The 13,374-nt window shown below is 38.0% G+C and overlaps 2 protein-coding genes across 3 annotated transcripts in view; both read left to right on the top strand.

Moving 5' to 3' along the window:
- arhgap4b (Rho GTPase activating protein 4b) overlaps positions 1–7,414 on the top strand; it is a 29,534-nt gene extending 22,120 nt beyond the window's left edge. Inside the window, exons 18-24 of one of the 2 annotated variants that reach the window (XM_053643208.1) lie at positions 276–506; positions 604–659; positions 1,057–1,183; positions 3,025–3,123; positions 3,220–3,408; positions 4,537–4,612; positions 4,883–7,414. In XM_053643208.1, the coding sequence (XP_053499183.1) occupies positions 276–506; positions 604–659; positions 1,057–1,183; positions 3,025–3,123; positions 3,220–3,408; positions 4,537–4,612; positions 4,883–5,101 (997 nt within the window). In that variant the 3' untranslated portion in view covers positions 5,102–7,414. Of the gene's footprint in view, positions 1–275; positions 507–603; positions 660–1,011; positions 1,184–3,024; positions 3,124–3,219; positions 3,409–4,536; positions 4,613–4,882 lie in introns of both variants that reach the window. The other variant, XM_053643207.1, reaches the window with a different exon arrangement.
- Positions 7,415–7,618: 204 nt separating this feature from the next.
- Positions 7,619–11,575, top strand: cav4b (caveolin 4b). Its single transcript, XM_053643209.1, has 4 exons — positions 7,619–8,016; positions 9,219–9,397; positions 10,578–10,765; positions 10,954–11,575. Exons 2-4 carry the CDS (start codon positions 9,224–9,226, stop codon positions 11,102–11,104), a joined length of 513 nt encoding a protein of 170 aa, XP_053499184.1. The 5' UTR covers positions 7,619–8,016; positions 9,219–9,223; the 3' UTR covers positions 11,105–11,575.
- Positions 11,576–13,374: the final 1,799 nt, after the last annotated feature.

Raw genomic sequence — 13,374 nt, 5'->3', positions numbered from 1 at the left:
TTTGAGTTACCATAGCCTTCCTGTCAGTTCGAACAGTTTGGACAAGGTGTTTGTGACCACATAACGATGTTTTTTATCTTTACAGCATTCTGATGTTTGATAGACTCAAATACATCCGATGCTAAAAAATTGTGGATAAGGGTTTATATTGTCTTTAGGCATAATCTTAATGTTGACAGGTGTTTAGGAGGAGCACTGTGATAAGTGAACATACAGTGAACTACAGTGAAATGAACATGCAATGTGTGTGTGTGTGTGTGTGTGTGTGTGTGCAGTGTTTCTCAGTACAGTGATGAGAACATGATGCAGCCCTATAACCTGGCTGTGTGCTTCGGGCCCAGTCTGCTGAGATGTGGGGTTGAGTCAGGCGAAGCAGTAACTCTGCAGCCCCAGATTAATGCCCTGGTTAAGAGCATGATCCTCCAGCATGAGAGCATCTTCCCCAGCCAGGCTGAGCTTCCAGGCCCTGTGTATGAGAAATGCATGACCCTGGAGCAAGAATACTGGTGAGACTCTTCATCACTAGTGGCATTAACATCTGCTGGTAATGGTAGACTAATTTTCTTGATTTATATCCATTAATATCTGTCTTTCCATCTGCAGTGAACCTATTGCAGAGGAGGGTGAAGGAGAGACCGAACATGCTCCAAGTGAGGATGGTGAGGAAGTAAAATTATACTTATAAAGGTTATAAATACACCCTTGATTCACAAAATGAGAGGAAGTTGTAGTGTAGACATTTTCACTATTCATTAAATACAATAGTACTTGTGCACCTGGGTCACAAATGCTCATCTCTGTGTTTGTGTGTACATTGTTTTGCTTGTGTGCTGTTTGTTTCATGTGCCATCATGTGCATTGTGTCCACGGGCCATGCTGTGTTGTTTTCCTTGTGCTTTGTGCATATATATATATATATATATATATATATATATATATATATATATATATATATATATATACACATATATGTATATGCATGTATGTATGTATGTATGTATGGCTGTGCAGACTGGGAGGCTGTGGCTATGTTTGATTATGTTGCACGGTCTCCAGCCGAGCTGTCATTCAAGCAGGGGGACCACGTCCTACTCCACAGCAAGGCCTCTGCAGACTGGTGGAAAGGAGAAGTAGGAGGAGTCAAAGGCCTCATTCCACATAAATACATCAGTGTGCCTGAGGGGTGAGAATTTATTTCTAATCATGTTATTACAAGATTATTCATGACCTCTATTTTGTTTAGAAAGGTTAGACGTAATACACATCTATAAACAAGTTCTTTCAAGAACTGGTCCGAAAACAATCCTGTGCTTAACTGAATCATTGTGCCTTTGTGGGATGGGGGTGGGGTGTGTGCACAGTGGCTTAGTGGTTAGCACGTTTGTCATGGGACTTCGAATCCCGCCTCTGCCCTGTGTGCACGGAGTTTGCATGTTCTCCCCGTGCTTCAGCGGTTTCTTCCCGGTACTCTGGTTTCCTCCCCTAGTCCAAAGACATGAGTTGATTGGCATTTTCAAATTTGCTGTAGTGTATGAATGTGTGTGCGATTGTGCCCTGCGATGGGTTGGCACGCCATCCAAGGTACACCCTGCCTTGTGCCCTGAGTTCCCTGGGACAGGCTCCAGACATCCCTGCGACCCTGTGTAGGATAAGCGGTATGGAAATGGACGGATGGATGGATTTGGGCTTACAAAAGATACAGTAATGTTTGTTTTTACTGCCTAGAATATGTTCTGGTACAGACACTTGCTTAAATGATGTCATATATTTTAGCCCATCTTGGCTTACATCCATCCAGTATGTGTGCTGTCAGTCAGTCACAAGTGTACCATTTTCAATCACTGCCCCAGCTTTCATCTCCACTGGATTGGATTAGAAATATAGAACCAAGTCCTTATAAAGTCTGTCCCCATGACAGCTATTTTCAGTCATACAAGGCCAGACCCCTATCTGCTTCAATGGAAGTGACCCATTAATCTGAAACAGATCAACAATATGACATTTTAAACACTAATTTGAAATGGATGTTAAAATCTGACAAAAAGTATGTAATAATGTGTGTGTCACATAAAGGAGGCAAAGACAGAAGCAAGTGCAGGTCACGTAGTTTAATACCAAAAACAACAAGTCCAAAGGGTAATGCACAATCCACAAACTTAAACAAGCAGAGGTCAGGCAATCAGGCAATCAGGCAAACAGGCAAAACAAGGTTAGGCAGAGAGACGAGAACAAAGTCAAAACCAGAAAAACAAACACTATATCAAGGCTTGGTCTAGACAAAAAGCTAGTCAACTGAGCATATGCTTCACAATGGATGTGTGTCTGAGAGTCTCTTAAGTAGTGTGGTGTCCTTGATATTGTAATTGGGAACAGGTGTGTCTGATTAGTTCTCAAGAACCTTTTCTTGAGAACTAATCAGACACACCTGTTGTGACAGTGTGTAGCTTTGGGAGTTGTAGTCATCGGCCATGTTTGTAGTTCGTGGTGCATTCTGGGAAATGGAGTCACTGGTTTGCCGTGACATGACAGTGTGGTCTTCAATAACACGGAAAGAAAAAAAAAACTTTTTCAGGTTGCTCTGGCTCCTCTGCATACACGTTTCTCTATAACCAGTGGAACTAATATATCTCCATATGTGCCAGTGGGGGTTTTATTGGGGGTTGAAGTAATAGAGCCGCCGTCTTGAGCATTACATGCTGTCCCTTACATGTTTCAAGAGGTGGCCTGTATCTACCCATACCATCTCTTTTTTTTGCCCACTAGGTTCCCACCCACCTTTAAGCCAAACTTGCTCAATGTATTATCATTAGATATGATGCCTGGCCTTGTGAGACTATTTTCCATTTAACATAAACGTAACATAATGCATGTTTTATACAGTTTCTTCACTTATGCTCTTATTTAACTGGTATCTGGTAATCTTAAAATAATATACATTTATCCCTTTTCCCACTCATACTCATTTTCCACTCATTTTGTCACATCCTAAATTAGAATCATTTACTGTATGCTCCTCTAACCCAGGGCGGAGCGAAAGCAGGAGCGAGGGAAGAGGGAGGAGAGCCGAGGCGGCAGTACAGGAAATCTAGCTGATGAGCAGCAGCAGGCTGAACACAGCACCCGGTGAGTCATTAGAAGCGGACGTATTACAGATATATTAAGTGACCCTTTAAAGATTTGAGATGTAACTGTTGATATCTTTATGTACCTCACTCCCAGCATGCGGGTGAACAGCGATAGCGCGTCTCTGCCAGGAAGGCAGCGGACCACCAGTGGAAGTGGTGTCGTGGTAGGAGAAGCAGGGGGCAGCGGAAACATCAGTCCAATACGCAAATTCCCCATTCAGGTACCAGAGGGCCGACTCTTCTTCCCGGCGCAATCACCTGGCATGGCCCGACAACTCACAGGGTAGGAGAAAAGAACATTGCAAAATACCCTTAATTATTTAGTTAAATAGTATTTAGTAGAGTATATAACTAAATAGTATTAGTTATTTAGTTATTAAAGGCTTTGGGCTACTGATCAGAAGGTTGGGGTTCAAGCCCCATCACCGCCAAGCTTCCATGGTTAGGCCCTTGAGCAAAGGCCCTTAATTCTATTTGCTCCAGGGGCAACCTTATCATGGTTGATCCTGCAGTCTGACCACAACTTCCTAAGAAGCTGAGATATGCGTAGAAAGAATTTCACTGTACTGTAATATATATAAGACAAATAAAGGCTTCTTCTGCCATCTCCCTGGTTAAACTAATTATAAAGTTAGTTTCGTCTTTGGATTAATTATGGTTATTTTACTTAAATCCATATTTGATATTTACTCTATAGTCTGGAATTCTTTACATCAAATGAATAAAGTTAGTATTGATGTAAAGCATATATGCATCTTCAAAGAAGCTGATTATGAAAAAATCAGGGTTGCCAGATTGGATTAAATGTTAAAAACAAGTCGTGGTCAAGGGGGAACATGGTAACTTGGTTAGCACATTTGCCTCGCACCTTGGGGGTTTCAAATCCTGTCTCTGCCCTGTGTGGGTGGAGCTTGCATGTTCACCCCATGCTTCAGGGGTTTCCTCCGGGTATTCTGGTTTCTCTCCCAGTCCAAAGACATGCGTTGTAGGTTGATTGGTGGTCCCAAAATGTCCATAGTGTGTGAATGTGTGTGTGATTGTTCCCTGAGTTCCCTGGGATAGACTCCAGGCCCCCCTGCAACCCTATGAAGGATAAGTGGTATGGATGATGGATGGATGGAAATCATGGTCCGAAACATTCCCAACTGACTATAAACCATCTCAAATTATATACCGAATCTCTCTCTCTCTCTGTCTCTCTCTCTCTCTGTCTATATATATAAAATATTTGCAGTGTATGCATGTATGTGGAATTGTCTATTCAATTATAACCTCAGCCCGTTATACCACAGAATACACTCAGCACATTACACCACAAATTCAACAGATCAATAATTACTAAGTACTCTTATTCATCTGGAAAGAAGACACAAATGATTGACCTTATAAATATCTTTTCTTTTTCTTTCAGTCTACAGGAACGGAGACATACCTTGGACAGCGTCAGGCCCATTGTAGGAACAGCAGAGAGACAGACAGTTGATAAGGTCTAACTTACTACATTTTCTAACTTACTGTATTTTAGCGTATAGACCAGGGTTGCTTAATATTACCTGCAAAGGACTGCAGGCTTTCATCCCAAACAGGTTTCCACTCGTTCAATCAGTTGATCTTGGTCTTTGAATGACTATGTGTGACCAAAATTACCTGGATTATATGTTGCACTGCATTTATGACTTAATTCAATCTTAAGTCAGTAGTTTAATTAGTCTCTTTCTCTCTCTCTCTCTCTCTCTCTCTCTCTCTCACCACCTCAGGAGATCACCCGGCAGATGAACTCGGTATTCAAAGAGCTACTTTCCCGGCAACCTGCTCAAGACAGCAATGTTTCACCAGCGATGTCCTCTTCCTCTTCCTCCTCCTCCACCCCCTCAGTGTCCAGTGCACCTTCTCGGCAGTCCATAAAGAGGGGGATTCAGACAGGATTCAGCTTGCGCAACCGAGGCCTCTTCAAACCCTCCGACCAGCAGGACTGATGGAGGAGGCATAAAAGAGAGAGCAGAAAATGCATGAATGCAAGGCAAGGCCAAGAGCTAACATACAGAAGAGATTAATATATTTTTTCTAAAATATAATATGATGTTTGTGTGACCTCAATTCTGAAGAAAAAAAAAATTGTTTATGAAAAGTGACTTTGGTTCATGTAGTGCCAGTGAGTCTTTCATTCATAATGGTATTGAAAGTATTCACTGGTCATGTTACTGGTTTTGTTTGTGCTTATCATAAACGTAATGGTACGGTAATGTACAGTAGAACCTTTTATTTATCATTTGTTATTGCCCCGTTTCAATGATAATTCATTATAGTGATGTGCAGTGGAGTAACTTATTTCTTTCCTTACATTCATATACTGTTTTTAACATGCCCTTGCAACAGCCCCTCATGTGTGGTACCCAGTTTTTTCAACCAGAATGCATTTGTTTGCTATATGGCTATGTAACTTACCAAATGCTATTTTTCAAATATTCTTGTGTCTTTTGGGCAATTTCTGGTATTTACTACAGTTGGGTTTACTAAATCCCTCAAGTCTCTAAGACATCATCTCACAGCCCACGCACAGATGCTGTTCATTCCCTTAAGGGGAAATAATGTGAAAGTTAATGAGGGCATATTAAAAACAGTTCTGGAATGCAGCATTTTATTGTAGTGTAACTTTCACTATCATTGGAACTTATTGGTTATTGCCTACAAACGTAAAAATCCACTGCTTTATGAGTGTGTCATCTATTACTTAGAGAGGGAACATGGCTATAAACATAAATTTCCATTCTGGCAACCGGAATAGACAACTATTTTTTTTGAAAAGTAATATTTTTATAATAATTCTGTTTTTTTAATGATTATTTTTATTTCCAAGTTGTTTGCTTAATAATTAATTATTTTATTTTCATTTTGTTAGATGTTTATATTTGTTGACCTGACCTTACTGAACTTCTTTTGAACTCTTTCTACAGAAGAGGAGATGTGTTAAAACTAGACAAATCCTTTACCTTTAAAAAAACAAAACAAAACAATATGGCCACTGTTATAAATACAGGACTATCCACTGAAAATGCTGGAATATGCCATTTAATCTAAGACTAGGCGTTTGCAACATGGTCACAGAAGAAGAAGGAAAAAAGATTACAAAAATAGTAGTCTAGGCCTCCCTAGTCTTTATGCACTCGTATGTATAATGTGAAATCTTCAAGTCAAAGATCATTGTACAAGAAGTGCAATAAGTGACACATTTGGACACACACATGCAAAAACTGGGAAGACAAGTGTTTGTTACATTTGATTGTTCAGGTGCACCTAGAGAGAGGAACACTGATAAATTAAGAGTTGTAGATGGGAGAGGAAATGATTGATATGTCTGACCAAACTGTGAACAAGCTGATGCAACCACATGTAGTACAGCAGCACTGTCACTTCCTACTAAACTCTAGTGTACACATCTCATGGGTTTCCCCTTGCTTTACTGCATTCAGAAGGGAGGAGAGATATATTGACTAAAAGGCAGCTTAGCCTCTAAGGCTGCATACAGCCTATAAAACACAAGCCAGTCTGACTGGGCATGAGTCATATCATGTCAATTTTTCTAGTTTAATCATGCAAATTTGAGCTAAATTTACATTTACAGCATTTGGCAGAGGCCCTCATCCAGAGCGACTTTCATTCATCTCATTTATATATTTGAGCAGTTTGAGGTTTAGGTTTAAGGGTCTTGCTCAAGGGTTCAGCAATGGCAGCTTGGCAGTGCTTGAACTCACAACCTTCCGGCATCAGAAGTTTGTGCCACGTTCAAGGATGATACAAACATAACTTGAGAAAATACTGCAATCCTGTCAGGGTAACAAGGTAGCTAAGTGCATTCCTTACAGCAAGCTTGTTTATTTGAGTATCAGTCCTAAAGATTGATGTGAGTGTATCTGGAATCCAAGATTAGGCTAATTATTAAGTTAAAGAACCTTCAAAAGCTCAAATAGTCAACAAATATTAATTGACCAAAATGATTCCAGAGATATTCCTAATATATGTATGAACTGAGGAAAAACTATGATGAAATTTGCTTTGGTCTTATAGGTGTACTTATAGGCAGCCTTACAAGCTGACTGGGCTTTTAGTCTATATATGTTGCACCTTTCTTCTTTTTGTGCCACTCACTCCTATATCCTTTCTGAAAACGTGTTTTATAATGTGTTGCATAATGACAAATATGTTACATAATGACTTGTTGTTGTTGTATGACTTGAAATATTATCACAATAAATGATGTCAATTCTAAAATACATTTGATCAAGAATGAATTTTCTGTGTCTGTGTTTAATAACTTTATAACTCACTTAACCAAATATTTTCAAAGGCACATTTAATAATATAAGATATTACACAGTATCTATGTGATCATTTATCAAGTAAAAGTTTTCCCTGAATTATTTTTATTCTTTAAAATATCTGTATTAATGAATAAAGCTACCTTTTTTATTTTTAGTAGATGACTTAGTGTGTGTGTGTGTGTGTGTGTGTGTGTGTGTGTGTGTGTGTGTGTGTGTTTGAATAGTCTATTCAGTAGTAATATGATCTCTCTTCATCTATAGGCCCATGCCATTCCTTTCCCAAAAATAACCCCATATTCCCCTTTCTAATTCTTCACTGGGCACCAACACATGCTCACACACACCACTTGACTGACACTCCTGCTATATGATACAGGCGAATGGTCAGGAAAAAAAAAGTGAGGTCACAACTACAGGACTCCCTCATCTCTTCTTCTGCATTCTAGTTTATACTATATTACAGACCAAGATATATTTCAGACATCTTATCTGATAACCATATTATAAAGTAGAACCTGTTTCAGCAGATATAAATTATTGTACAGGAACATACCAGGACTAAATTGAAGTGGGTAAGTGAGAAAATATTCACTGATGCTAAATATACCCTCTCTGTCGAACATGGCACTAAAACACAAAAACACTAGTACTTACTAGTAAGTGCATGAATCAATCAGTTTATAGAGTAATTTGATTTGATGACTTGTGACAACTGGTTAGAATGTAAATGCTTCAGTAATGAATGTATGTGACTAGACCTGTATGGACATTTCACTATTCAGCCAAAGCAGCTGTTCTGCAACCTTGAATTAGTGAAGAAATGTGTTAAGAAAATACCACAGGTCCAGTTGTTTTAACTTATTACTACAAGACATCCAAAGTGACCTGCGTGAAACTTCATAGACATACTGTAATTCTATAGCTATAGTAATGATCACACATGTTCCAAACTGGATCTTACTTAGTTGCATGCCGTAGGATTTTCCACATTAGGTACAGTACATTCAATAACTATAATATATTTCAAAGTTTGCTGAGTATAATTTTTCTGTCAAGAGTCAATGGTATGAAAAATGAAACTAACGTTTTTTCTATACTTCTTATACATGATACGTCTGTACTTAAATGATTTCTTAACTGATAACTGACTTTTATATTTTATTGCCATGGGTCAGTATGATTGCCTAGTTTCAAAAATCAATTATTGAGGTTTTTTTTTTTTTTTTAAACTATATATATTTATATATTTTTTAACAATTATATTATTTTTTTCTAACATTTTAGTATTAACATTATTATTCTTGTTATTGCTTTTATAGTTATGTACTATATCAATATATTCATATATTGGGGTATACATTTACATGGGGTGCTATACTTACACCTGTCAGTAGAGTAAGTCCTCTGAACATGTAATAAAAAATTATTCTTGCACAGGTCAGTTGTTATATCAGTTATCAGTGTTATATCAGGTGTATAATCCATTACAGTCACCATTTCCTGTAATGTTGTTTTTCATACAATGAAAGGATATAATTATTTATTTACTTGATGAATAGGCCTGTCAGTGTTAGTTATTTATATAATTGATGAACAGGCCTGTCTGCATCCACACATCACAAGCTAGCCTAATAATACAGAGACCAATTAGCCGGCTAGTTATTCAGACAGTGCTGTCAATTTTGAAAATCACACCTGTCACTTTTAAGTGATGTACTAATAACTGATTTGATGGTATGTTGTAAATATTTGTGTATGATCTGATGCACTGTAGTCACCATGATGTCTGATGAGTACTTGGTGGACTGCAAAATAGATGATGATGACTATGACGAGGAAGAGATGAAGATCCAGCCCACTCCAACTCCCCCATCAGAATTCTGCTCCAGCTCCCAAGTGTCCAAAAGCTATGGTGAAACCAGAGACCCCCATGGAGCCAACAATCACTTGAGGGTGAGACCGTAGATTTACTGAAGGAAGTCTTCAATCTTATTGTAGACAAAGTTCTGACTAATGTTAAATGCCAAGGTGTTCTGAAGTAAATCAAGTCATTCTTTTTGCATGATGTAGAAGGTAATGCCCAGTTTTTACAGAAGTTTTATTAGCTATTTAATAATGTCAAACACAACCAACACTGGTTGTTTTAGGCTTGTGTGTATTAATTAACGCAATGCCACTATCTGTACCTGTTTAAGGCTGCCTTCAAGTCCTGCTCAGAAGTTCATGCGTACGTGTTTTGACGTGGTGATTATGACATAAAAATGGACAGCTTGAGAAAACTTCTTATGTTTGTTTATTGTTTTTTTTTTGTTTAATTGAAAACAAGAAGTTTATTTACTCAAAAAAGTGAAGAAATTACCACTTAAATCTTACTGTCTGCTGTAGGTGTCACATTCATATTGGTGGCTGCCATGACTTTTTTCTTACTGTCACACCCCCAACTCGGAAAGTTGGGGGTCATAGAAAAATTTGACTTCCTGAGTTGTAATAACAACATTTTGGTGTCATTTTAGTGCTCTCACCTCATAATTATAATATTTCTTTACAGGACTTGAAGGCAGCATCAGATTTAAACCTGAAGAGGCCAGGCATAAACTTCTTCTTTTTTTTTTTTTACTTTGTGTTTGGGACACACAACAAAGTAACAATTTCTAATGAATTTCTGTTAGTTCTATTTACCAAAATATAACTAAAGTAGGAGCCTAATTTAAAACACGGCCATCCTGACCAGGCAGTTACTAAGGATGAATAAATAAATGCTGTAATTATGTAAAAGCATATTTATGAATGTGATCATTTTTGGTCCCACAAGCTTACAGTATCATCTGACTGCTTGCTCATGCCCACAAGCATCATATCTGTAGAAACCCCTAGCTGGCCTGAATGTCCCTCAGGATCCCACTCAGCAAGATTTCTTACCAACCAAAATGAACAGTGCACCTCCTATTCATATCTGTATTTTATATCTGTGTAGAACACACTGTGTTCATTACAAATAATGTGTCCATATTCAATTACATCCCTAGTGTGTACAAAGATATTGTCATACTGTAAAAGTAAAAGTACATGTGATTCCTTTCTCTCATTAGCTAATTGGACTCTCTCTTTTTTTGGCCTCTTGTTGATTCTACAGATGGAGCTTAGTGATGTTTTGGCCGAGCCAGCCTCGTCACACAGTTACGAACGTGTTTGGGTGTACAGTAGCATTGGGTTTGAGTCAGCACGAATCTGGAGTTACCGCTGCCTCACGGCACTGTTCGCAGTCCCCATTTCCTGCCTCTCTGGTTGTCTTTTTGCACTGCTGGCCTGCTTACACATCTGGTAAGGTCAATCCTCAGAATTCACACACCTTCCAGTGCACTGCTTCTCTTGTTACAAATTTCATGCTCTATGAAAAGCAATGCACTACTGTTACAGCAATATCAGATGCAAATATCACATCTCAAACTATTGACTTCATATAACAATACTTCTCACAGTTTTATTGTTCCTCACTTCCTTTTTCTCAGGTGTGTGATGCCCTGTGTACAGGTGTGTCATACCTGTTTGCCCTGTGTTAGGTCCCTGTGGATGAGTGTGGTGAATATCTTCATCATGCCACTCTGCATGTCTGCAGCTCACTGTTGTAGTGGAATATATGTATTATTCTCTAATGAATGAGGCACACAGTGAAAAATGCACTCCATATATCAGAACCATAATTTTTTAAATTAAAGCATACAGTACATACTTCATTACATTAAAAAATGTATTTCAAGATTCAGTGCACTTAAATACAACTACATTGGAGTTTAATGAATGGAATATAAACAATGTTTAAATAAACACTGATCGCTGTGTGGCTTGATATGCCAAATATAATCAACCATAACATATAACATATTAACATATAGGAATATATATAGAATCTAGGTTTCGTCCATCCATTTTCCGTACTGCTTATCCTACACAGGGTCCATTGCATTACACAATGACAGTGTGTCCTATTGCACACACATTCACACACTATAGACAATTTGGAAATGCCAAGCAGCCTGGGCTTAAGAAGGAAGCCGTGGTACGCAGAGGAAACCCTGTGTACGCAGGGTGGGGGTAGGATTTGAGCCCCCAACCCTGGAGGTGTGAGGCAAACATGCTTACCACTAAGCCTCTGAGCCCCCCTCCATTTTTCATTTTAATCCTTACACTCGGCTTGGCCTGAAGTTAGGGAGAATTCAGTTCCCCTGTTTACAATTCAGTTCCTCTGTTGGCCCGAAGTTCCGGAGAATTCAGTTCCCCAGTGCCCATGTGAGAAATCATGACATGTCTCCAGTAGCTGCATTGAGCAGCCTGTGTATGCTCAATCACCATGTGTTGCTTTATAACATTATTATTATCTGTTCATCAGGGTAAGGTAAATTTTACATTGCATGTCAAATAGTTTGTAATTAAATACATGCTTTGAAGTATAGAATGTTTTGTTTTAGGTTTTATCACTCAGTCGTATGACGGATATACTGTAACTCTAGCTTTTGTTCTGTTTTCAGTATCTCTGTGAAACTTAACTAGAGTTAATGCACCAAGATTAATTAACCAATATATACCTCAATTAGGACTGTAAATCCCTAGTTTATCAGACATTTTGTTGTTTGGATAGTAGGTAATTTATTTTGTATTATTATTATTATTATTATTATTGTTGTTGTTGTTGTTGTTGTTGTAGTTGTTGTTGTGTTTTTGTATCATGTATGTCACACAACCTGACATTGACAACATAAATAAACTATATTGCATGGCTTATTAAGTAATCTGTGTTATTATTTTAGGTTACACATCTCACTTAGGCTATCAAGTTTCATTCAACAAGTTTCATCCATTTTTTAAGAACTGTGTTTCCTGGTACTGGAAGAAAGGCAGTTTCCCACATGTATTACAATATATTACATCTGAAATGTCTTTACAATAAAACACTGATGATGGTAATCTATCTCTCTTTTTCCTTTCAACTCTACAAGTTTCATCCATTTGCTTTTATGATTAAGAACGCAGGGGAAAGAGATTACACTGACACCCCTGGAAAATGGTTTCCCCAGTATAATCCAACTGGTGTACATTTAAAATTCCACAGCAATGCTAGTAATGCGTCCATGATCAAGTAAAACATGTGACTGATACCCCTAAATAAGTATATGTTTCCCCCAGACATGTTATAACTGCTCTGGAACTAAAGTACCAGGAATGATGATGGCTATGCTGCTTCCGCATTACCAAGGTTCATCAATTTTCCATGTTGCTACTGCCAATCTGCTGAAGGATTTACCCAGTGCCCATGAGAAATTAATTATTACAGCATTAGGCAATTTGGATCAATTTAATATACTACAATGGTGTTCATAACATTGCTCTGTTTTATGGATTCTCTTAGTATATGTCATCCACATGTCATTACTCTAAGAAATCACTATTTCTCAATTGCTGCGGATGAACAGAATTATAATAATGTCTGTCTTATATCTGCATTTTTCATGCACTTTTGTGTAAAACTCCATGTGAACCATGAACAGCAGCAAAATATAATCACATCCTCAAATTTGACATGGCCATGGTCAACTCCCAGACACTTATGTGTGAATGTACTATACAGTCCGTTATTCCATGTAACAAAAGGTGGCTAAATCTCAAATACAAAGGTAGCATATACTGTACAGTATATCACCTTGTAGATCCTATATGCATTTTGCTTGTGCATTCTAGTGTCAGTCAATACATTTACATGGACAATAATTATCTGATATTAACCTGATTAAGACGATACTCTGATTAAGAAACTACCATGTAAACAGTGATTATTGATTACCTTAATCCAACTAAAGTCATACTCGAAGTACACACAAATCGAATTATGATATGTGCAGTATTCCTATTTTAGTGGCATTATTGACGTGCATTAC

Source organism: Ictalurus furcatus, chromosome 15, assembly GCF_023375685.1.
Source record: "Ictalurus furcatus strain D&B chromosome 15, Billie_1.0, whole genome shotgun sequence".
NCBI lineage: Eukaryota > Metazoa > Chordata > Actinopteri > Siluriformes > Ictaluridae > Ictalurus > Ictalurus furcatus.
This window is presented reverse-complemented; position numbering and strand designations above follow the sequence as displayed.

Excerpts from the sequence above, each read along its gene's own strand:
- cav4b (XM_053643209.1), top strand. The coding sequence starts at position 9,224 with ATGATGTCTGATGAGTACTTGGTGGACTGCAAAATAGATGATGATGAC. Across the intron at positions 9,398-10,577 it reads GAGCCAACAATCACTTGAGG|ATGGAGCTTAGTGATGTTTT; the intron begins GTGAGACCGTAG and ends TTGATTCTACAG. Across the intron at positions 10,766-10,953 it reads CTGGCCTGCTTACACATCTG|GTGTGTGATGCCCTGTGTAC; the intron begins GTAAGGTCAATC and ends CCTTTTTCTCAG.